Raw genomic sequence first — 26,016 nt, forward strand, 5'->3', positions numbered from 1 at the left:
ATATACACACACACACAGACATACAAATGTCTGTGTGTGTGCATCTGTTGGCTCCATTTCTTCACGATTGATACACAAAGGAAATGAAATCTGAAACGTATGATCGGTTGTATGGCCAGTCCATCAATGGTAATTGACTTTCTAATCTCTTCTATTGAGGTTAATCAATTTTTGAGGTTTGTTCTGTAAGTGTTGTTGAAACGATCTGCTACCTCCTCCTTCGCATTGCCAACAAATTATGATGAAGATGTCAATTCATTAAGTTTTACATAGATGATGGTGATGGTGATGGTGATAGTGGTGGTGGTGGTGGTAATGGCACAACTGGTAAAGAGTCGGGTTCGATGATTGACATGGATATAGCACAGTGTCTCAGGTTTTATCAAGTTAGTCAACTCTCCTTCAAATCATGTTACAAAAGGAGACTAGGTATACTCAACCGGGCCTAATCTAGGCTAAACACAACGATGACTACAATAACCGCTACAAACATGGAAATCAAAAACAATAAAGGAAAACAACCAAATAGTTTAGAGAGATGAAGGCTGATTGAAGTGATTGACAATAAAGTTTTGTGTTCAAATCCTGGTTATGGTATTATGAAATTCATTTGACATCTCTCAACACTGCCACAATTAAACGTGACACATCTATTGCTACATATGTTCTTTAACCCTTTAGCATTTAAACAGGCCACATCTGACCCAAATATCCTACCTGTTTCAAACCAGCCAGATCTAGCCTCTCACACCTACTCTACAATGCCATTTTTAAAGTATACACCCATATCATCGAAATTTCAAAGCTGTAATATAATGTATGATTAATTTCCAAACAATATGAATAATTATGCCTTACATTTGACAGAGCGATCTGAAAGCTAAACGGTTCAGCTTTCTTGTAGGACTAAACAGTTGGAATTGATCTGGATCAAGAGATTAGCAGGAGACAAGAGTACTTTTGCATTTGTGTATGTCACTATATTCAGTCTCCTGCTTATCTCTTAGATACTCCCTCTACTGCTAATATCAAAATACCCTTCTCTCCTGCTAATCTCTTAAATACTCCTTGCTACTGCTTATACTTGAATACTCTTTCCTGCTGTTAAGGTCTACATACTCCTTTCTTTATTGTAGGTGTGCTGGATTCTGCCGTTCTTCCTGATCGTAACCTCTCTGGCAGACAGTTCTTACTCCGTGACAATTCGGATTCTATAGAATGTGTCTTCTATGAAATTGTAAGTAGTTTTTGCTGCTGAACTGTGGGGAGTGACAGGGGAAGGTTAGCAATGGGTTCAGTGAGGGGGGTGGGGTGGGGTCAGTAATGGAAAAAGGGGCTCAATGTCCACCACCACCACTGTCACTGTCTCCATCACTATCAGTGTCAACTGATATATAAATAAAAAAAAACATAGAAGACTGAAAAATGATGAAAGTTTTGTGTGTGTGTATATGCATATGTATGTGTGTGTAATGTGTTTATATATGTGTATGTTTTATGTGTATATACAGATGTGTGTGTATGTACATATATGCATGTGTGTATTATGTGTATGTGTGCTTGTGTATGTTATGTGTAATAAATAAATAAATAACCCGATATAGTAGCAACTTCTGAGTCTATATGATGATGACCATGATGATGATGATGATGATGATGATGATGATAATGGTGATGGTGATGGCAGTGTCGGTGGTGGTGATGGTGGTGGTGTATTGCCGCTACAGTAGTAGTGGTGGTCGTGATTGTTTGTAGCAGCTGAAAGCTTTATAGTAAGAGACCTCATGTCTTTGTTGATACACTGGAATTGAAACCCTGAAGCTTAGGGTTACATTGTGAACCACACACACACACACACACACACACACACAGAAGTGGCTCGGGAGATGTAAGGTTCACATGTGGCTATCTATGAAGTAAATCTTCTTTCTCTTCCTCCTTCCACCACCCCACCCCACCCCCGCCACCGCCACCAGCCTTGAAACTGAGAGTATCTGCCAAAGCAGTACTCTGTCAACAGGCTGATACTCAGCGTGTAATTATATTTATTGTGCTCGTTAGCATTAAGAGCTGAGATATTTTTAATAAGCACATCATCTATTATGTGACATTTCATACACATCTATGTTTGTTTGTTACCTTGACAACCATGTGATCATATCCTGGCCTCCCTCCCTCCCCCCCTCCCAACTGCTAAATATCATTACATGTTGTCATCATATCTCAACACTTCACTGAAGATGATCATACTATTTATCTTTCTAGTGATGATGATGATGATGATGAAGCTGCTAGTGCTACTGTTTAGCCCCAGGTCGGCTGTGATTCAGCAGCATCCCAGTTGTGACCAACTTCTACTTTTTCTTTATTTTCCTAAATACAATAACGTATGAGCCAAAGGAAATTTGACTGCTATTTCTGGCAGGTCAAACAACCACGAAGAGGTTCCTTTGCTGACTCCTTGACAATGATGATGATGATGATTTCCTCTCCTTCCTCACCCAGCCATGTTTCATATCAACAAACCTGGTGTTTATACTGTTACACTCTCACACACTGTTATAAAACACATCAGTGTATTTGTCTGTGAAGGGGGAGGAGACATGACAAACGAATCAGCTCTCCTCCACCCCTCAACTTGCCACTATATATCTCTGTCTCCCCACCTCACTGTCAATACCCCACCCCTATATCAATGTTGATCATCAACAGAATGTGATAAAAACTATAATTCAATGACATTATATGAGATAGAAATCAATAAGTTTGTATCAATATTATGGAGGTCAGTGCTGTTGTGTGTGTGTGTGTGTGTGTGTGTGTGTGTGTGTGTGCATTATGCCCTTATTGTTGTACATGTGTATCCAGTGGAGTTTCAGTATTGTCTTGTGATTGTATGTGCATTTGTGAGTCTTTGCTGCTGCTGTTTCTCTGTGTGCACATTTCTGTAGGTATTCTATTGTTCATGTGTGTGTGTGTGTGTGTATATATTATATATTAATGATACAGACAAGGTTGTCACTTGCTATGCATCCTGGATTATATAATCTGTGTAGGTTTTAACGAGAGGGGGCAGAGCCCATGATATTTGCTGGTCATTGGTGGAGAGGGAGCAGGAGTGTGGTTCCATTGTTAAAGACACACCAGAACCAAGAGAGGATATTAAATCAAGTCACCTCTTGGAGCTACCAAATGTGTGTGTGTGTGTGTGTGTGAGAGAGAGAAATCGGGAGCAGTTCCATCACAGGTTGATAGAAACCTGCTGTTTGTAACCAATACAACCTTTCATAGTCATGTGGTCAGCAACCAAACTCATCCTCTTCTGACCTTTCCCTGTGAGAAGGGATGGTGAGAGGAACCTATCAAAGATAGACCAGCCTCTTGAGAATGTGTGGCACCCATATCCTGTGGGGAGATGGGTGCCACTAGGGCTACAAAACTGAAGGAAACACTTACATGAAAGTTCTACTGCAAGTAGCATAATTAATTAACAAGAAAAATAAATATAAGTGAATGGGTCATCAAAACGCCCCTTATATAATAGTTTGATGAAAATATTTAATGAGATGGCAACGGATTGAAGCACAGAGCTGGTTTCTGACTGTCTTCACTGCAACGTTTGATGGTCTCTGGTCACAGCAGAGTGAAGTAGTTTATTATAACAAGTCAAGCAACAACTCTTTAACTCTTTGTATTACTTTTTACCTCTGCTGGTCATTACTAGTTTCCTTGAATTGGACTCTTTTACTAATTTGTCCCAACGTTTAATGTTCACCTTGTACACAGCATAATCCCCTTTCACACTGAACTCTATCCATAGACACACACACACACACACACAGAGTAAACACTCTCTAGCACAAACATTGGCATGTTGTAGCTGATTGCTGAGGAAAGCAATTTTAGTTGAGTGACTTAGGAATGATAATGGAAAGAAGAAATAGATTATTTTAAGTTTAGAATTACTGGAAGAGTTGAGTTGAGACTGACAGTTCAATAAATCTTGGTCAGGAATAGTTGCTGAGTTTGTTTGGTGGATTATCAATAAATCTAAAGTGGTTTATAACAGTCAGTAATTTATCGGAAAATACATCTAGCATTCAATGTTGGCAACATTAGACAGCAAGGGATATATATCTATATATATATATATACATATATGAGAGAGAGAATGATGGATGTGTTTTCTCTGTGATTTCTCTCCAGTGTCTCCTGGTTTCTTGTTACAATAAATTGTTTCTCTTATATTGTTTGTTTCTCTTTTCTTCTAAATTTCCAGGATAGGATGTTACCTCGACTGATTCGTGGTCATTGGCTGAGGTAAGTCTTTTAGCTGTTTGCACTATTGACAACAGCCTTATTATAACCATTCAGTTCTGATGTTGGCGGCAGGAGATGAAATTAGAATTTGATAAACTGAGACTGAGGTCTTCTCTCAGATTTCTTCAAGAAAGAAGAAACTATGGTTAGGAATCCCTGATGACAACTTCTTGGTGTCATTTGTGCTTTAAGGGGCCAGTTAGACCCAGCTATCATTGTACTAGGCACAATAGTAGTAGTAGTAGTAGAGTTGATTGAATCAACTCCAGGGCTTGACTGTTACTTTATTTTATTGGCTCCACAAGGAGGAGGAAAGGCAAAATGGATTTTAGCAAGATTTGAACTCAGAATATAACTATCACAAATCATTTTCCTCCAACTCTCCACTAATTCTATTGATCTGCTGACCTGGCTTCTGATATAATGTCCACTCTTCCAGCAGTTCTCTCTCTTCCCTAACCGTTCCCACAATTATTGTGATATGTCTGTACTTGTTTAGCTTTGCCAGCAAAACAGATTTCTTTCTCTATCTGCAGTCCTTCACAGGTCACTGGTCACCAGTGAGGAAGAAGAGCTGGGGGCAGCACCGTCCAACTATATCCTCATGTCAAGCAGCAAACTGGTCAACCTATCTCTGGGGGATTCTAAATGGTTCCATTGTAGATTTGGTTCTCTCTAGCGTTGGTTAGATTGGATTTGGGTGTCTTCAATGAATGTCCTTAGAGCACATTAAGTCTTTGTAAAATCTATGGTAAACGCAGTCTCACTGGTATAATAATAGTAATAATAATAATAATAATAAAATATTCCACTTTTATTTGGTATTTTTTAGATTTCTTGTAGAAACTATTTCATGTTTGCCAGATTAAGATAAAACATGAAGGTCACAACTTAGCTGTAATGTTACAAATTTCTTACATAAAACAATTTAGTTTGAGAATTGTGATAGATTTCTGCCTAAAATGGAATCCAGCCAATCCGATCTGATTGTTTCTGTTTACTCTCCACTCAGCCATGTTTGGAACTGAGCAGAGGAAACTAAGAGAATATTTGTCAGTTGTACAGGTTTTATTGGTAGAAAAAAAACAAAACCAACTTTATATTGTACTTTGTCATGACACCGATCATGACTATTGATGAGATAATATAAACGGTTAACTCTTCTCCAGCCTCTCAAACATTTGTGACCAATTCATACAACCAGTCAAGTTGTAATTGTATCACAGTGAAACATCATTCAACGACCTCCTTACCTTTTTTTTCTTTTTTATTAGTTGATATGTAGTTGTAGGTGCAGGCGGGGCAGTGTGGTAAAAAGTTTGCTTCCCAACCAGATGGCTTGGTTCTGGGTTCAGTCCCACTGTGGGGCACCTTGGGCAAGTGTCTTCTACTATAGCCTCGGACCAACCAAAGCTTTGTGAGTAGATTTGGTAGACAGAAACTGAAAGACGGTCGTGGAGGTGTGTGTGTGTGTATTTGTCCCCTGCCACCATTTGACAACCAGTGTTGGTATGTTTATTTTCCCATGACTTAGCAGTTTGGCAAAAGAGACTGATAAAATAAAATAATAATAAGTCCTGGTATTGATTCATTTGGATAAAAATTCTTGAAGGCTGTGCCCCAGCATGGCCAGTCTAATGACTGAAACCAGTAAAAGATAAAAGCTGTGCATTGTTATTTAATTACAAGTGAGGTCTTTGAAAACATCTGCCTCGACAGAATCGTTAAGATTAAATTGCTTTCACTGTTGCAGCAATGAGAATAAGTATTAGCTTTTGTGTTTTGAAAGTTAACGAGATGTGTTAGTATTGCAAGTTGTTGTGTGAAGGCGAAACAATCACAGCCACTGAACCACTCCACTCGCTTGTACTGCTGTCCATATCAAACCTGTTTGTTTTCTCTCTTCACTGAACATAACAATATAATGAAGATGTCTTTTACATGCTTCAACTACTTGATACTGCTTTCTGCATGTCACTACACTTGAAACAACTGTCCACTTCAAATTTCAGGAAGCACTATATCTCACTTGCAATATTTATTAATGCCAGGCGAGGCTACTGGCTCTCACCATATTATTGTAGCATTATTGCGTGTGTGTGTGTGTGTGTGTGTGTGTCTATAGTTGTGTGTTACACGTTTAATAGCTGTGTATTGTATTTAGTTATTTTTCTTTTTTTCTACATCTGCTTGGTGTAGGGGAAGGGATGATAGTTAAGCCCTTTACAGACCCTTCTAAACCAGCAAGGTTGATACTGTTAGTCTCCCTTTTGAACTTTTATAAGTTAACAGCTACAAAAGAGACATGAGCAGGGAGAGAGTTCCAGAGGATGACCATTGTGATTAGTGTAGGGCCTGGCAGGGTTGACTACAACAAGGGTGACGAGAGGAGGAGGTTCGATTCAGATGGGAAGACCTGTGTGGTGCAGGGGCCATGGACCCAACCAATTCCAAGGAGCAGAGGCCATTTCTAGAAGCAGAGAGAGGAGACAGCACACCAGGGGTTAAAGTGTGTCTGTGAAGGACTTTATGCTAACCAGTCAGGTGGTCCTTTTCTGAATGTGCAGCAGAAGCCTCTTCAACTGTGGACAATATTCCATTGTGGATCTCACTTGAGCTTTGTAGAGTATCAGTAATTACTGAGGGGCTAAAGTCTCTTGTGACCCTAAAAAGAAGAAGAGCCAATCAGTGGGGAAACTACAATATTTTTAATGAATTTATTCCGTCAGCCACAGACATGTTTATTGTTGCCCATGTCTGCTACTGTTCTCTCTCTCATTTTAAACTTTTATGTTTAATGTGATATGGTATTTAACACATTCACTATTCGAGATTTATTGGGAATCTGGTTGCACGGGGACCAAGTCCCAATTGGGGAAATTTCTTTTGTGGCTTCTACGTAAATATCCATTGAATGGTTTTCCCATATTTAGAATTCCTTACATTCTGTTTTGGAGAAATCTCATGGTAGTTCCATGAGGGGAATGAAGTCTCAGACATGGCAGTTTATTACCATGTTATCCTATGATTAAATTCTTCTATAAATCAATGGGGGTGGGGTGGGGTAGATTAACACAGAAGGAGACTGTTGTTAAGAAGATTGTCTTTGCAAGCTTTGAGTTTAATCCTTAATGTACAGTATCTTGTATAAGTATTTCCCATTGCTTTGACAACTGTGAGGAAGCCAGTTTGAGGGGAGGAGAAAGTCAATTACATTGACCCCAGTGCTTGACTGGTACTTATCAATCCTGGTAGGATGATTGGCTTTGGTGGAATTTGAAAGTAGGACGTAAAGATGGATATTCTTGGCAGTAGTTTGTCCAGTCTTTGCTAACATTTCTGCCACCTTGCAGCCCTAAACAACAACAACAACAGCAGTAATAGTAGTAGTAGTAGTAGTAGCAATTTTATTTTTATTTTATTGTAAGCAGATATGTCTGAATTTAGAGGATCAAAGAATTGGGCAGAATTTAGTGCTTTCTATGACCCTAATATAGTTATAAATATTGTGATCCCAGCAGAGTAAAAGCTAATATTTGACTCCACTCTGGGATTTGAACTCTGACCTGTGAAAGCAATAAACTAGATTCTCCAACTTCATTAAATTTCATCATATTAACATTTTTAAAATTCCTTAAATATATATTTAGCTACACTTTCCTGCCCTTCTTTCTTTCTTTCCCTTTCTTTCTTTTCAGAATTTCCAATGTTTTTATGTGAAATCTTCCCTCTCAGTGTTGTATCATTTCGTCTTTTTTTATATTTCTGTCTGTAAATCTGTAGTGTGAATGGTTATGTATCCTCACCTGGTTGCATGTTGTGTGTATCATGTCCATCCAGTTAGACCTGGTTGTTAATTTAATCAATAGCTTTTAACATTTTGCCCATATCTTATGCTTCTCAGTCCTGCATTTTCTCAACTTGACCAATCAATCCCGAATATTGTGGATCAACTTTCCAATCATTCCTGATGTGAGTAAAATAACTGAATCAATACAAAACAAGGCTTCATGATACAGGGAGTATTTTGCCGAAAAAATACCTGGCATGGACTCCTGTATTGTGAGCATAAATACTAATGATGATGATGATGATACCTGTAATCTACTAATAATTGGCGGTGGTGGTACGTATGTAACTGCATCAGTAAACACTTGTCTAATCCATTACAAACTCCTGTTTAACCTATCCAAAGCCTCTTAGTTTATTTAGAAGCAGTGTGAGAAAGTTAAAGATAAGTAGTGGTGGTGGTGGTGGTAATAGTCTTGTGGACAGTGTGGAAATCCTCATTACCATTTATCAATGACATAGTATCACCTGTGTGGCCATAATGGAACACAAGCTACATTACTCAGCAGCTGATAGAAACTCATTAAGTCTAGTCTTATTTATGTTAGCAACCTTTCTCGTTAATTCTGACAGAATTTTAAAACGTCAGTTGCATTCAAAAGAGTTTGCTTACAACACAAACAATATGTAACAAGTCTTAGCTTCCTAATAGATCAGTATTATTTATATCAATACGTTTATCTCCTCCTATATCTATTGATATATGTGTGTGTATATGTATGTATGGATGGATCTATTTATATATCACCATTATTTAATGTCCATTTTTTCATGCTTTCTCTATCCATCTATCTCTATTTGTCTATCTATTTCTATCTGTCTGTCTATCTATTTATCTCTATCTATCTATCTATTTATCTCTATCTGTCTATCTATCCATTCTCCATCTCCATCCATCTCATCACAACACCATCAGCTTTTAATGTTCACTTCTCCATGCTTGCTTGAGTGAAATGGAATTTATTGAAGCAAATTTTCTTTGGCCAGAGGCCTTTCCTCACCTGTTTTCAAGTTAATGCTTCCTCATGACCAGGTATCTTTTTCGAAACAAACATTGCATGTATGACAGAGACGCTTGTTTACAGCCATCATGGAATGCCAAAAATATACATGCACACACACACACACATCATCATCATCATCAATTAACATCTGTCTTCCATGCTGGCATGGGTTGGACAGTTTGACCGGAGCTGGCAAGCCAGAGGACTGCACCAAACCCCTCTGTCTATTTTGGCATGGTTTTTATGGCTGGATATCTGTCCAACAGACACATACACACAACAGGCTTCTTCTAGTTTCTGTCAACCAAATCCACTCAAAAAGGTTTGGAGAAATGTCTTCCATTAACTTTTATGCTAAATTTTGGTTCAAATCCCATTGAGGTCAACTTTATCTTTCAGCCATCCAGTGTCGAAAAAAAAAATAAAGTGCCAATCAAATATTGGAGTCAGTTATTCTCTCTCTCTCTCAGAATCCACTGTTCTGTGAGGTGGTCATGGCAGGCTGCTTGAAATTGGCTAAATATGTCTCATCCAACAACAGTTTTCTAAATAAGGCAACATGAATTGCACAGAATGTTTTTTTAAAACATGTACTCACACTCATTCACCACTCCGTGTCACACAGTGCCATGCAGAGTTTTTGGGAAGGAGGCACAGTGCCTATGGCGTTTATTCCTTGTCTCCAGGAAGTTATTTTCAGTCCAGACATTTGTACCAAATATTTCCATCTGAGTTGACTCTACAAAAACCAGATGATAGTTTAGCTCTACCATCCAGATGGTATAATAGGGATGCTGGTAAACCCTGGGATGAATATTGGTCCACCATTGAACCCGTATGTTTTAATCTCTTTTGTTTCAACAGGTTTTCTAAATAAATTGCAAATCTTTTACTTATTTCAGTATTTTCTTTTCCTGTTCTCCCCTCTGCCCCCTCAACCCGTTCTCTTCCCCCCAGGTGTGTTGGAATGATTGATAATAAAACCAAAAGGCTTCACTGTATCAGCATTCGACCGGCAACAGTTGAAGAGAGGAATTTGCCACAAATTATGGCATTTCTTCAACAAAACTATTTAAACAATTTGGACAACAACAACAGTGGGTAAGTGGTGACTTTCATTGCCTTTTTTTCTATTTAAGTTAAATTATTCAAATATTTCAGATATTTAATAAATTTAGGCAACAACACCACCAGGTAAGTGGGGGGCTTTGTAATTTGCCTTTTTGGTTTTCAATTTATTACTAAATAGATAGATACATAAATAATAATAATAATCCTTTCTTCCACAGGTACAAGGCCTGAAATTATGCGGGAGGGGACTAGTCAGTTGCATTGACCCCAGTGTTTCACTGGTACTTAATTTATTGAGCCTGACATACATACACATATGCATATATATACAAATATATATATAATTATATATAATTCTAATATATTTATATATATATACATACATATGTATATGTATACATGTATACATATGAATATATACACACACTTCCTCAACTGAATGAGATACAAATTAAAAGACAAAAATGTTCTTTTGTTTTTTTATTTATTTACACTGGAAGAAGTGGGGGGAATGATTTGAATGAGAGATGAAAATGTGATGAGGTGACAAAAAAGGTGAGGGGTTCCCCCACCTCAAGCTCTTGTACTGGTGTCTCGGGGCCTGTAGGAGATTCCTTTGCGTTTCAAATCTTTGACAACATTTGGAGGAAGACGACCGGTTACAGAGATTGCGTAACAACCTTTAGAAAAACGACCTGAAAGAAAGAAAGAATTTATATAAGAGACCAGAAAACAGGATTTGATGATGTTCATGCATTTCCCAAAATCATTTACGGTTTAAAAGGTAACAGGGAGTGACAGATCTAATCTGACAAATAAATGTCTTCACATAGCACCACCACTAACTATATATATCAAAGGAAAAATCAATTTTGACACTTTAGAGACATCAGATCTTATGAATAAGATAAAAGATCTGATGTCTCTAAAGTGTCAAAATTGATAAAATTGATCAGGAGGGGGATGTAAGGAATTTTTTTTTTAAAATTCATTCTTGAATTGCCCCCCCCTCTATTCGTATACTAAAACACTGTGTATAACCCTATGCATTGCCTCACCAAAATATATTACGGTGCCCCACAATGGGAATAATGGATTGAACCAGAGTATATCACTGGTATGAAATAAAACAAACAAGTTGAGCAGAATTGTAATAAGTTTATTGAAATGTCATCAGTGAGTTTATACTGAGGTATATGGGGGGAGGGGGGGAGAGAGTTTAATACTCCTTTATTTCTTGTCCCCCCCCCCTTTGTACAGAAATATTGGGGCAGTGGGGGGGGGGGGGTGTTTCTTCCATTCACGGGTTCCATATGAAGTTTTAAAACTGAGTCAACATTGGGAGTCTGTAAGAAATATCAGTGAAATGTCCCTCAAATCAGTCTATTCTCTTCAAAAATTAAGCCCTGCAAATAAGAGAAGGATGGGCATGGTTGAAATACTTTTACCCAAGGGTCAGCTAGCCCAGGGTTGACCCCATCCTGTCTAGAGAACAATCACACCTGATCCCCAGTAAGTGAATAGGATTGTGGTCCTTTGACTGATTCCCAAAAACTGGGCAGAGGAGATTCATGTTGATTATTTTCAACAACTATCAAATCGGGGTGGAACCTGTTGCCAGCCAAGCAAACTGAGAGGACTTTTATACCTTAACAAAGGAACCACAGAAAAGAGGACACCAGCCCATTTAATCCCTCCTCTTCCTCCCCCACTTAATTAAAACAACCCTAAGACAACAACTGACCCCCTACCTTCTTGATGGATTATTATTATTAATCACAAAACTACAACTTTTCTTCAAAATAACATTTTTCTCTCTTTACAGCTAACAAGTATTTCCTGCTGAGATCCAAGACATTCACTGGCCAACATGGACAAAGCAACACCACAGCAAACGATTGTGTGTGAAAAAAAGCATATTTATTTTGTTTTCCAAACCATTCCCTGTTGGAAGCGGTCTCTAATTCTGAACAGTTCCTATTTCCATTGATACCATGTTTTTGCTTCATAATAATAAAGTTTTGTTACTGAAAATATCTCAGAATGCACCTCAATCTCCCCCCTCCCACACAATCATCATCATTACCATTTAATGTCCACCTTCTCCGCTGATCAAGGTCGGATGGTTTGACAGGACCCCGATGAGTCAGGCTCCAATGTCTACAGAGGCATGGCTCTATGGCCAGATGCTTACAGGGGGGTGGGGTGGAGTTTGTAGAAGAACAGGAGAGTTATTGGGATTCCTGGAAAAAAAAAAAGCAACAAAATATTCCTCAAAACGTAAAAAATAGCCCTGGATAATGTGAGAGGAAATATCCTGGATTGATGTTGTTTATTAGCAGTTTAGAGCTAAGATCAATGGGAATCCAGCCATGACCAAACACACTAAATTTAGTCAAATGAGCATGTGGAGACTCTCGGACATTGCTGAATGAGGAGCACAATGCTTAGCAGGATTAAGAAGAGTATACCAGTGATATAATGGGGAGGGGCTCAACTGAGTAGGCAGTTGTTACCATTACTATCAACTACACGAGAGATATAGAGAGAGATACTTACTAATTCTCTGCCATTTTGCCACCCAACTGTCTTCAGGTCCCATCATTGATATTAACCTTGGAAAAAGAAACAAAAGAAAAACAATAAAACATAAAAAATCAAGACAAAGCAGACCAGTGGTGGTGGTGGTGGAGGGGGAGACCAAATTCAACCCCAAGGGTTCCTGGGTTGACCAGGAACAATAAGTAGAAGAAACCTTCCCTCCCCTGCCAAGGTGCTGTACAGTGGAACTGAAACCAAAACTATGTTGTTGCAAAGTGAGCTTCTGAACCATTCAACCAGGCCTGCACCTATATAGACATACACATATATATATATGTATGTGTGTGTGTGTATATATATATATTGTTATTACTACACACAATGTCCACCACCAAGAACTCAGCTAAACCGATCAACCTGATGTGCTGACAACGCATGGATTCATATTACAATACACAACAACAATAATAATAATAATAATAATTTGAAATATCATTTACATATTTTGAAAAAGACATGGAGTTTTCAGCCTCACCATGAAAAGTAAATGAAATAGCCACATGACAGGTTTCATATTGTCTAAAAATGTTGTGCAATGGTACCATGGATGGAAGAAATCTATGTCAACATGGATCCATTTATCTGCATTTATAAATAGTTGTAAATTTACTGATCTGTACTTCCTTGTGAGACAGATATAGGAGAACTATCTAGCTTAGCTAAAAAGAAACCCCTATCCCTGGCTTTTGAAAGGGTTCCTTGCTCAAAAAAAAAGCAAGTCTGGAATAGATGAATGGCCTGTGCAAAGTGCGAGACAGAGAAGTGAAGGTGGTGGGTACACCAGAGTCCTTTTGTTGTTTATAAGTCCTCCAAAGCCACAGCAAACCTCCAGCTGCCCAGGAGAGTTTCTTGATGCTGATGACCCAGCTTTTGTAGCTGAATGTGTCGTAGAATTGGGAAAGGAATCCCAGACACTGGAATGAAGAGGTCTCAGAGTGAATTTAGTAAAAGATTAAGGTAAGACAGGATCCTGTTACCATCAGGGAAATGGCTAGATTTGATATGTGGAGAGGTGACAGGGTGAAGATAACAACAGAGAAGGTACACAGGGGCAGAAAGTACCAAGAGCAATTATGAAACAGACTATCCAATGCTCAGGAGGCCCTCTAGAAGTAGCATCTGTTACCCAAGGACCTAACTAGTAGTGGGGGGAGGGGTAGGTGTTCTGAGAACATTGAGGCCAGAGTGAGAGCTAATTGGGAAATGTTCAGGGAGTTGTTACCTCTGCTGGCAACAAAGCCTTCTCTTAAAGTGAAGGTCTAGGGTGCAAAGTGTAATTGCTGCATGAGAGGGAGATTGGGGCCTTGAACAATAAAAGGTCTCTGCACAAGCTAGAAACAAAGTAAGCAGGGACGCTTCGTTAGGTGTGAAATGATACTAATTAAGTAGAGAATTGAGGGGAAAACTGAGCAAAAAAGGAATCGGGTGAAGTGGAGTGCATTGGTTTGGATGTGAAAGGAAGGGAGATGTGAGCGCAAAAGTAAATGTGGAAAAGGGAAACCAAGGTAGACTTGGGACGGAGTGTGGCAATGGCAGGCCTGAAGCTGTCATGTCTTATGGATGAGATGACAAAAAGAATAAATGGCAACACATAATAATGGGAGAAGACTTGCTCACCTGTCTGAGCAGGGCAAAAATGTTATGTTTATACACACACATAAATATATATACATATATATAGTGTATCAATAGGCATATATATATATATGCATCAGGTGTGGAAGCAAGGAATAGAATCGAAGAGCCTTAGAGTCGTCATCATCATCATCATCGTTTAACGTCCGCTTTCCATGCTAGCATGGGTTGGACGATTTGACTGAGGACTGGTGAAACCAGATGGCTACACCAGGCTCCATCTTGGGCCTCTGTCACTGCCCAATCCCCCGTGTCACCTCCCCACCATCTTGCCTTGTCTATATGAAACTACTCACTCCTATCATCCTCACTCAGTAAAGGGGCCAGTGAGGGAGCAGACACATGGAGTTAGGAGGTCCCTTGTAGAGGGCATGGTTACCCTGGTGCCATAAAAAATGCACCCAACACACTGTAAGATGAAGTCAGGTAGAGCATCCAACAACCGAAACCAAACCAAAAACAAGAGACAAGACCCCCCCCCCCTGCCTCCATAAGCACATGGCTCCCTCAAATATGTGCTGATTCTAACCATAATGGTCAGCTCAACCTGTGCCAGTACAGAAAGTGGAATGATGATGATGATGATGAGCAGAGAAAGGTTCGCATGTGATAAGAGAGAGAAGCATGTATGCGTAACGATAGCAGCCCTCTTGCTTTTAGCACTAAACAGAAAAAAGGCCTGGAGGTGGAGGGGGGAGGGCCTATGCCAAACAGACTCTACAGGGACCAGCTGTACAGTTCTAAGAGCAAGTAAAGATAAGAAAAAAAAAAAAAAGTCAGGCAGATGGTTCACTGTCGCAGCAGGAATAGTTAGTAGGTGAGATGAATGAATAGATAAGGTTGGTCATGTCAGGGATGGATGTTGTTGGGAATAAATAAATGCCAAAGAAGAGTAACAAAAACGAGCTTCACATGTGTGAAACAGAGAACAGTTGTTTGAATCCAGATTGGTTATAATCTTGATGTCCATCATCAGTTCAGTAAGTGTTGCATTTGGGGTCAGGAGTGGTAGCCATAGAAACACACACATGATTGGTCTCTAGACCAGAGACCATAATCTGATCAAACATCTATGGTTTCTGATGGCCCCAGGACTTTATTAGACTCCACCAGCCATGACTGGGAGAACTTCGCAGTTAAATAAGTTTATCATGGAAACTGAAGCAAACCATATTCCTGAAAAGAAGCCAGGCTGATGCCAAACTCTTTTGACCACCAGGGGCCAGGGATTTGTAAAACCCTTCAAAGTGTTATACTCCATGGACATGCAGGTGTGGTTGTGTGGTAAGAAGCTTTTTCTCCCAACTACATGGTTCTGTGTTCAGTTCTCCATCGTGACACCCTGGGCAAGTGTCTCTCACTATGGCATCGGGCTGACTAAAGCCTTGTGAGTAGATTTGGTAGACGGAAACTGAAAGAAGCCCGTCATATGTCTCTGTTTATATCTCCTTAGCGGTTCGGCAAAAGAAACTGACAGAATAAAAACCAGGTTTGACAACAAAAATAATTAGTGGCATCGATTCATTCGACTAAAAGCAAATTGTTCAAGGCGGTGCCCCAGTATGGCCAGAGTCTAATGACTGAAACAAGTAAAAGATAAAGATTTTAATAATATTTACCCATCAAAGTTGGAACTGGTGCAGACATAGACGGCATCTCGGTTATTCTTCATATGTAAATGATCATCACAATTGTCACAACCTTCATACTCAAACTGGTCAAATGTCTGAAAATAAAACAGAGTAAAAAACCATTCAGTTGATGGCATTTAACTGTTCCACCCAATTACTACCCAGTGTTTATCCCCATCCGCATCTGTTTCTCTTCAACTTGCTGGTGGCATGTAAAAGCACCCACTACACTCTTGGAGTGGTTGGCGTTAGGAAGGGCATCCAGCTGTAGAAACTCTGCCAGATCAGATTGGAGCCTGGTGTAGCCTTCTGGCTTGCCAGTCCTCAGTCAAATCGTCCAACCCATGCTAGCATGGAAGGCGGACGTTAAACGATGATGATGATGATGAATGATATATTGGAATTAGTATCAACCTCGTTGTTATTAAATCCATGGATTGCCCTCTTTATGCCATACTGGAAGGTTGTGTGGGTGAATGATGCCTACCAATATCGAAGGGCTACTCAATGAAGTCGGGGTGGATGGAGAGTGTGGTGTCCCAATTTGGAGGGAGTAAAATTGTGAGAAGAAACAGCCAAAAGCACATTAAGTTGAAGATACAAGAGTTGTCATAGCAACGAAAAAAAAAAGAGATGAAGTGAGAGCATAAGGTAATGATACTAAAATAGCAGATGAAGTCCTAATTAAGTTGATAATGAGGTAACAAGTTTAATTAATTAATGAGTGGTGGTGGTGGTGATGTGGTAGCTGACGTCTTCCCACTGGGACCACAAGTTGATCAAAATATTCACACACCCCGCACCCACCAGCTGTTGTTTCTAGCATCAGTTAGCTGCTGCCGAGAGAGCATCGATGTGGTTGTACCGTCTGCTAGAAATAACGGTTAAATATCTGTATATTGACCGAAATAACTACTGAATTCCCTTCATTTCTCCTCCTATCGTCTTCAGAAAGGAAAGACACCACATAATCCCGGATTTTTCATATTTTGGTATTTTCAGACAATTTTGGCGAATTTGTGTTCTACACACCGGAATTCATACGATTATACAAAAACCTTCCAAAAAAATAAAATAAAGTTGAGGGGTTATAAGGCGTGCTTAAAGCAGCATTCCGCCGATACACGAAATAATGGAGTCCTAGATAGACTATGACGGGGGAAAAAAGGACAGGATGATCACAGCTGGGTCTGGATTGACTTCAGAATAACAACCGAGATTTCGATTTGAACTTGTACACTTAAGGATTAGTTTAATTCTTCCACAAATAACCAGGATCAAGAGAACTGTTTATTGTACTGTTAAGAGGATGAGAGATAATTCCCCCAAATCTAACCAGAAAGAACATCTCACAAAAACCAGATTTCATAAAAGACTTTTTAATGGAAGAAGAAACTCGGTGAACTTGTGTCGTTCCTGTCAGTCTTGAAACGCGTCCAAGTAAAAACAGGACACATTGAAGTATAAACAGAGCAGGGTTACACCAAGCAGGCCTAGGATTAAAAGGCGTTCTAGCCGTGACCATTCTTTTTTTAACAGTGTAATTTGAAAAATATGACTGTTGTTTCTAGCAAACTAAACAGCCTCGTTAAGTCCACGTCTATGTATACACGTCCGCCTATATATATATATATATACACACGGACATACCTGCACATCTGTACCCCACCGACTTTGTGTAGAGGTATGATAATATATACACACACACACATTATATATCTCTATATATATAAAGAAAAAGAATGGTAGTCATAATTTGGATAATTATTCATTTAGTCTTTTCGTCTCGTTTCAGAGACGAATCTCTCTGAAGCGAAATAAATAATTATCCAAATTCTGACTATTTGCTTTTTTCTTAATATATAAAATTTGTACACCATTTCAAACGATATATATATATATACACACATAGGTAAAATATAATATAACATAATGTTTGTGTGTATAATAAATAAAAGAGGATTGATAGGATTCCGGTAACAAGAGAGAGTGTGGAGTTCAACACATGTGAGATGAGAGAGGATAACATGAAGAACAGCAGTTTTAATGGAAATGAGAGACCTTACCTTAACTAAGGAACACAGCAGGCAAGCCCGCAGGTTCCTCATATCTTTCGGAACAGCATCTAAAGACATTTTATTGGTTCAGCTTCGGACAAAATCCAACAAAATCCACCGAAAAAACCCACAAACCTTTCTCTCTCTCTCTTCTCTTCACTTCCGTTTAACTGAAAAAAAACCATAAACAACAATAAATAGTTCCATTCATCAGAATCAAATATTAAGGGGAAAAAATTCAAAGTTTTGCAAAATTTTAAATAAAATCAAAAATAGCAATACATGTTTAATTATTTCTTTATTAATTTTACATCAATTGGTTTTTTTTTTGTAATTAAACTATTAAACTATATATAAGACGTGCGCATTGATACAGAAATCTGTAAACAGGACTTCCGCTACATGCACTTTTACTGATTTTAGATTTCTGTAACTGAAATTTAGGGTTTTGTGATTTAGGTGCACAATATATATATATATATATATATATATATATATATATATATATATGTGTGTGTGTGTGTGTGTGTGTGTATAGATAGGTAGATGTCGTTCCGTGCACGACAGCAATATATGCCTCAGCTATATTTAAGTAAATGCAAACAAATGAGATTTAAGAAAAAACATTTTTAGATGTAATTGTTACTGAGGCACCAACATGTTTAAATGTTCCCTAATTATTATATGGCTTGTGTTTTTATAATTGCGTATATATCAGTATTGGACTGGTGTTTTTTTTTATTCAAAATATAAACAGGAATATAACGAAAGAAAAACTAGAAAAAAAAAATCAATGCACCAACAAGTGCTTCAATTGGTCACACCACCACAGGGTTTGGCGGAACCTACTGAAAAAAGCCAGCATACATACACACACAAATCTGTCATGTATATATATATATATACACGACAGATTAACAACTTATATTGTAATTTATAAATAAAAAGAAAAGAAATCAATTTTATTAATGTGTATACACTGGTGAGGCATATATATTAGCACACTTGTTGTTCAGTAGTGTGTGTTGTGTTTGAAGATAAACAGGAGTCAGTTTCCAAATCGTAAACAACACTCCTCTCTCTCTCTCTGCAACCCCAATACTAACGCCTACTGCTACTATCCCTCTGGCCAGAGGTCGTTGCCACGACACCACAACATCCCAGGGAAGAGGTTCCACGACAACATATTAACCCTGCTCTTACCATTTTATAAACAACTTAAATACCAGATGGCGCCTTGGCTGCTTTTATCGAGACACATGTTTGGGTTTGAAGATAATTTCTTCCCACCAGTCTTAAAGACCCTGCAAAGGCCGTCTCCTCCACCTCCAGGAAAATGCCGCCCATTATTCCAAAACAAGCAGTTTTTTTTGTGTAACGTGGAGTGTTCGGAATGATCCTGTGAAGCGGTGCAGCATGGCGTGTAGTGATGAGAATACGATGACAGTGGAAGGTCAGGCGACCTGACCCGTTACAGGCCCCATGCGGTGCTACTCAGACACAGGCCTTACAGGAAATCAACAACATTTTGTTGATAAGTTGGTGCACGGCTCAGTTGTTTCTCACTTGTTCCAGACAAGTAACAAACTGGACAATGGTGCTGTCCAAGTTGGCACAGACGTGTGTCAAAGGTTACGATATATGCGATCAAGCACGCGTTCTCGTGCCAGAAGCTTACCGAAATTCACTGAAATAATATATTTAACCGAACGCCAACGTCAGCCAATGTCGAAACCCGATGGACAAGCTTCCAGCAATGACGCACACTCGGACGAGATGATCTCCTTTCCGAACTCCACAGTTCGTTAGTTCATCTGGGGTGCTACTGTTAGTTCATCTGGGGTGCTACTGTTACTAATATTTCGACAGCATCTTTTAATGTGACCTCCCCCACTGTCGAGTGCAACAACGAGGACCTAAAACGTCCGTCGGGTCAAGTTCGTCGTATTGCTGGACATAGTGTATCTTTTTCAACCACAGCCACGCGGAACAGCTGGGGGGGGGGGTCGTCTGGAAAATCGAAGACAATTTCCCTCGATGCTATCAGAGCAATGATTGTTCAAGTGGCCTCTACATCGAGGATGTGGAAACGAATTGCTCCAGCAATCGTTGGCTGCAATGTTTTGTGTGTCAGCGAATTTACTTTATCTTTTCATTTTAAAAAGTTCATTTTGTTTTATTAAATATTCATTCCACTTTTTTATACCACGTTCATTTTCAATTTACCTTAAATCAAATATATTGGTAATGCAGTATATATATATATATATATATATATATATATATATATATGTAAAGAATAAAAAGTTTGAATGGTACAACAATGCACTATAATACAAAAAAATGGACTATATAGTCCATTTTTTTGTATTATAGTGTACTGTTGTACCATTCAAAACTTTTTATTCTTTACAAACAATACACAATGTTTCAAGCGAACTACAATACTCTCTTATGTAGTATATATGTATATATATATAGAGAGAGTGGTATATACTCTGTACAACGGTAAAGAGCTATTAGTCTTATATACAAGTGCTCAAGATTGTACGTTGTCCACTAGTTTTAAAATGAAGACCTATTAAGCTATTCTATGTTATAGTACCTTATGTTAAATAGTATTAAGTAGATTAAAAGCTATTCGTCACACGTAGCTCCGTTGTGCAGTGGCAGTAAGTGGTTTTGGCCGGTAGAGTTTCGATTCACAGTTGATCCAGTTCACTTATCCTATCTTTGTATCAAGTGAAGGCGGTCAACACCTCTTATTCAACAGGAGGTGGGGGTGACTGAAGACTCCGTTTTCAGCAACAACATAGTGTTCCATTAGTATTTATTTATCCGCCACCAGTTCTAATAGAGCCTCACATACACAATTATACTCACACACCCACATGTATTTTTATGTAAATATATGTCCAGTTCACATAAAAGAAAAAAACAATTACGCACACAGTACATATACTCTCATATACATAGACACACAGTTGTCAGATCAATTTCATAAAAGTGAAAAACTTTTTAGAAAGTTGCCCAAGACGAAACTGTGTCAATGTGTGTGTATATATATATATACACTTTCTGCTACAGTCATAAGGCCTGATTTTTTTATATTCTCCTATGTTGGACTTCTTATCTATGACCATTATAATATTGAAATATCTACGTAAACACCAACTCTCTTCGCAGGCACCTGTTTTGGATTGGAGTGGGGCATATGTGGTTACAAGTCAATGGGTTGTAGTTAGGCACATTCAAAGACGCTACACACACACACACACCAAAGTAGTGCGCGTAGGAAGGTTCCAGTAACTCAAGTTGGTAATTTAATGATACTCCAAAGGATTTTCACTTAAAAAAAAAAATCAAGATTTCAAAGTAATTTATGCCTCCCCACCCAATAACACTAAATGTATTTAAGTTAATCAGTGAACACTCAATGGTTTAGGTGTCTTTTACAATCACTGCTAACTTCTTAAGTAGCATGTCTCGTCGCTTCAATAAAGTTTCATCCCATAATCCTCTTGGATATAGATTTCGTTGTTCATTTCGGAATGACGGTATTTAAGGCTGCGTGGTTAAGAAATTCTCTTGACAGCTGTATGGCTTCAGATTCGATCCCTCTGGCTAGAACATTAGGCAAGTATTTTCTACTGTAAGCCTCAAAACTTCTGAGCGGAATTTGCATGGAAACCCGAGGGATGGTTCCAGTCGTTGGAAAGTGGTCTTGAATCACCCTTCTCCGCCTAACATGACATTCAAGTACCTTTCGTAATGTCCACCTCAGTTGCATGCATTGTGGTGATGTCCGGAAGTAATTTTCTCCTATCCCATTCTACTTTAACGGTCTCGGTTACGCTGTAAAACGGACAAAGGAGGGAAGATGGGGGTTAGAAACAAATACGTTTCCAGGACAATTACAGACACGATAATTATTTTCTCGTATTTCTGAAATATGAAACACACGAGTTACAGAAGCATTTGTTGATCACGGTTTCGAATTAAGGTTCAAAATATTTCCCGTTATCTCTTTTAAACTTATTTGATCATCCATGAACATCACAACTTGACATTTTCTGCTTTTGTCAAACGGTGGAGCCAAATCATTCGCAGACTCTATGTCTATATAAGGAAATAATTTAATGTCAGCTGGACGAGGTCAGTGAATCGTTAGCGCATCGAGATGCAAGGTAGAATTTAGTTATAGTCCTTTATATTCCGAGTTCAAATCCCGCCGAGGTCAGAACCCAGGAGGTGAATACAATTAGAATAGAAAACAGTATTGTTGTGATGACTTGTGAGATGCAAAGACCTCACCTAGATAAGAGGCGAACAGGAGGTGATGGTCACGGTTTCATTTAAGCGTTGTTAGTAATAATAATAATGAAAGCTCTTCGATAAAAGAAGGCCACCATTCTGGTGGTAAATCTCATCAAAGTTGGTCAGTTTTCGTGTCGTCAGGCAGGAGAGAAGATTTAAGGGAAAGAAAAAGAAAAAAGCCATTTTTGAAACCATGTTGAACAGCCGACGGAGTGGCGGTGTGAGTAGAGCTGATGAGAGTGGTAGCAGTGAGGGGGGGATAGTAGGAGGAATAAATAAAGAAGTGGTAGCACAAGTATTTAGAAAACTAACCAATTCAATAAAAAACAAAATGTTTCAACAACAAAAACATAAATAACACTCTTTCTACTCTCTCTCTCTGTTACTCCCACTTTCTTTTACTCTCTCTTTCTCTCTCCTCACAAATATATACACATGTGTGTGAGGGGATTTCCCTACTCACTCTTTTTCATTATCTCTCTCTCTCTCTATATATATATATATATACACACACACGCATAGATATACATTCTCACATAATAAAACAAAAACTGTATATATATCTGTGTGTGTGTGTAATATTTGTAGCACAAAATAAACAAGTACCATACTCACATATTTATGTGTAGGTGGTGTTGAGGTAGCAGCAGCAGTAATTACTAATTAAAGATATATCAATAATAAAAGGAAAAATAAAAGTTATATATACACACACGTATGTATATTGCCTTAATCTCTCTCTCTCTCCCAACTTCTTTTTGTCTCTAATTCATTAATTTTCTCTCATCACTTCTATCTCTCGGCTTCGCTCGCTTTGCTACACACTCACTCTCTCTCTGTTACTCGCTCTATTCATTCTCTCTTTCTCCCACTCTATTCATTTTCTTTTCCTCTCTCATTTATTTCCTGTTACTCTCTCTCAATTGCTTTACATTCTCCCTCCCTCCCTCCCACTTAATCAATCACTCTCTCACATTCACTCAATCAATCACTCATACTCTCTCTCCTAAGTGCATCTTAGTTCTCACTCTTACGCATATACGCACGCAAACCCGTACACACACACACCTTATTTGTCATCCTCTCATCTTCTTTCTCTCTTTCCTTCCCTCCTCCTCCTTCTCTCTGATCATATCACAGGTTTTTCTTTTCCTGAGCCTCTCCCCTTCTCTCTCTCTCTCTCTCTTCCCCCACCACCTCGTTACGTTTTGTCTTTCCTCCTCTCTTTCTCAACCCGCCCCGCCCCCATCCGTGTACGTGTTCCTGCATATGTATACACACAGCTCGCCTCTGTATTTGCACACACGCATACTGACACATCCACAAACTAACCCATATACACGCCTGTACACATCCACCTTGTCGATGGCTGTGCAAGCCCAGCATCATCCCACGAGCAGCCTGTTGTTCACACGCGTGTTCGAACTCTCAGCTCACACACAACAAAGATAAACAATATGAGGAGACCAGCTTGGAGTACAGCAGACATCGGGTGAGTGCTTCGAATATTGTCTTTTTCATTCCAGCTTCATAAACACACACACACACACACACACATAGACACACGTGTGTATGTGTGTGTACACACAAATATGTATATACATGTGTGTTTTCTACGAACGTAGATGAGGTGATGTTAACTCAGATTTATACGACTCTATGAACACATACTCGTGTGTGTATGTGTATATATATATATACATACAGTCATACCTTGTACGCACACATACATGTATGTGTGTGACGGATACATAATCATACACATATATTATTATTTTGCATACAATCCGTATATGTGTGTGTGTGTGTGTACATACACAAACACACAAATACAAGCTTTAGTTTGTGTATATCTCTCACCATATGTATGTTTGTACACATACATATATCTACACACACACACGCATGTAGACTGGTCTCCATGTGGCGGGCACCCGTCGTTAAGTTTGTTATCAGTTAATGGAGCCGTGGCGTAGTAAGAGGATGGGGCTGGGCAGTTACCCCTCGGGCGCAGGTGTGAAGGGGCACAAAATTTCTTACGGGCTTTCATGTTTGTTAATTAAGGGTTTGGGGGCGCCAAAAGTGTATGCCCCTCCTCCCATCGGGCGCTATGAACAGTTGCTGTGTTAAATAGAATGGAGCCAGTATCTAGGTTTCGATTCCTGGATAGAATGGAATTGCTTTATTATTTTCTCTCATTCTCTCTCAAAGTAGGGGTCATGTGTGGGTCTCTTCCCCCTCTACACCTGTTATTTCACCTTTTTTTTCCATAAAATAAAGAATGTATGAATTTCTGTGCGTGTGTGTTCCGCCAAACTTTGTTCCCCTCCAACATACACTCCACTCTGCCTTTTCTAGAATACCCTCAAGTTCACCCTTTACGTAGTCACTCGACCTGCAAGAAATAGCAGCCAAATATTCTTAAACCACACCCTACAGCCCTAAAAATCGAAGTACCCCTTCCAAGCAGTCCATAAAACTGAATGGTTACGACTGGAATCACGTCTGATGGGGGGGGGGGGTTAAACAGCGGCAGCGATAAAAAGAAACTCCAAGCTCTCCCTACCTGCCCTTCAGCTAGTTCTCTTCCTCACCGTTATTACACATTATTTAATCCATGTCACTCGTCAGAGACAGCCTACCCGTTCATGTTCATGTTTCGCCACCCTTGATGTCTGTGTTCACCACCCTTTCTACAAACACGCCACCTTCCATTTAATGTCCGCCGCTGATTCTAAATATACCTTTACGAACCAGTGAAATAGCCTTTATGTTTGACCTACTGGAAATAGTAGTCAAATTATCTCTCAGAATCACACCCTACCGCCACGAAAGGAGAAAGACATTCATAGTGCAATACGCAATAAGAGGAGGGCCTCAATCAGGGCTGACGAGGGCCGCCAACAAATATATTTTGCTTTACTCTTTTCTGGTTTAATCATACGACGAAAGGTCGGAATCACAAACGTGAGTTCAATTCTCGCCAGAAATAAATTCTGTGTCCCTCTCCGCGGATTTCAATAAAGGCAGAGTGTGATGTAAGATTCTTGTTAAATGAAACTGCAACTCTCAATTCCCGACGCTCTAAGTTCTATTCCCGTCTTGGCCAACTCTACCTTTCGTCCGTCGAGGGTGGATAAAAGAAAATGCCATCCTGGGCCGTGGATTGGCAGAATTAGTAGAGAGAGAATCGGATAAGGTACCTTGTGGTGTTTGCTCCAGTTCTGGGTTGGGGATAGGGATAAATCCGTCACCCGGATCAAGTACGGCCTAACATCTCCACCACCTTGTCCCTGGGTAGGTACAGGGTTCATTCTGTTGCATCAGGTCTCTAGTTTGAGGGTAACTTCAGCTTCAACAGGGTCCTCGGTGGCTGCCCTCCGCCCCCCCTCTCACGAAGCGGGTAAAATAAAAGAAATTTTCACTTAATTCTAGATCAGTTGTTAGTCACGGCGTGTATAATGATTTTTGGGAAAGTGTGAATGTCACAAACTCACCTGTCTGTACAGCTGAATCACCGACTCTTGCAAA

The 26,016-nt window shown here is 39.2% G+C and overlaps 2 protein-coding genes across 8 annotated transcripts in view; one reads left to right on the top strand and one right to left on the bottom strand.

The window, feature by feature from the left end:
- LOC106869068 (uncharacterized) overlaps positions 1 to 12,278 on the top strand; it is a 41,518-nt gene extending 29,240 nt beyond the window's left edge. For 5 of the 6 annotated variants that reach the window (XM_052976601.1, XM_014914587.3, XM_089341135.1 and 2 more), the window contains 4 exons: positions 1,137 to 1,237; positions 4,280 to 4,320; positions 10,131 to 10,274; positions 12,070 to 12,278. In XM_052976601.1, coding sequence (XP_052832561.1) covers positions 1,137 to 1,237; positions 4,280 to 4,320; positions 10,131 to 10,274; positions 12,070 to 12,073 — 290 coding nt within the window. In that variant the 3' untranslated portion in view covers positions 12,074 to 12,278. The remainder of the gene's footprint in view (positions 1 to 1,136; positions 1,238 to 4,279; positions 4,321 to 10,130; positions 10,275 to 12,069) is intronic. The other variant, XR_016238219.1, reaches the window with a different exon arrangement.
- On the bottom strand, positions 10,710 to 26,001 carry LOC106869069 (transcription elongation factor SPT4). Of its 2 annotated transcripts, none has more exons than XM_052976608.2 (5): positions 25,983 to 26,001; positions 18,178 to 18,338; positions 16,100 to 16,206; positions 12,804 to 12,859; positions 10,710 to 10,939 (listed from the first exon to the last, which is right to left on the bottom strand). In XM_052976608.2, exons 2-5 carry the CDS (start codon positions 18,244 to 18,246, stop codon positions 10,818 to 10,820), a joined length of 354 nt encoding a protein of 117 aa, XP_052832568.1. In that variant the 5' UTR covers positions 18,247 to 18,338; positions 25,983 to 26,001; the 3' UTR covers positions 10,710 to 10,817. The 2 variants fall into 2 exon arrangements, with proteins under 2 accessions (XP_052832568.1, XP_014770075.1); XM_014914589.3 differs by lacking the exon at positions 25,983 to 26,001 and adding an exon at positions 23,101 to 23,386.
- Between the last annotated feature and the right edge of the window lie 15 nt (positions 26,002 to 26,016).

This window comes from Octopus bimaculoides, chromosome 24, assembly GCF_046866305.1.
Source record: "Octopus bimaculoides isolate indiv1 chromosome 24, ASM4686630v1, whole genome shotgun sequence".
Classification (NCBI taxonomy): Eukaryota; Metazoa; Mollusca; class Cephalopoda; order Octopoda; family Octopodidae; genus Octopus; species Octopus bimaculoides.

Bases quoted from the DNA above. Each gene is read 5' to 3' on its own strand.
- LOC106869069 (XM_052976608.2), bottom strand. From the start codon at position 18,246: ATGTCTTTAGATGCTGTTCCGAAAGATATGAGGAACCTGCGGGCTTGC. The intron at 12,860-16,099 runs GTAAATATTATT...TCTTTTTCCAAG, and splicing joins ACCAGTTCCAACTTTGATGG to GTTAATATCAATGATGGGAC. The intron at 10,940-12,803 runs GTAAGTATCTCT...TCTTTCTTTCAG, and splicing joins GGCAAAATGGCAGAGAATTA to GTCGTTTTTCTAAAGGTTGT.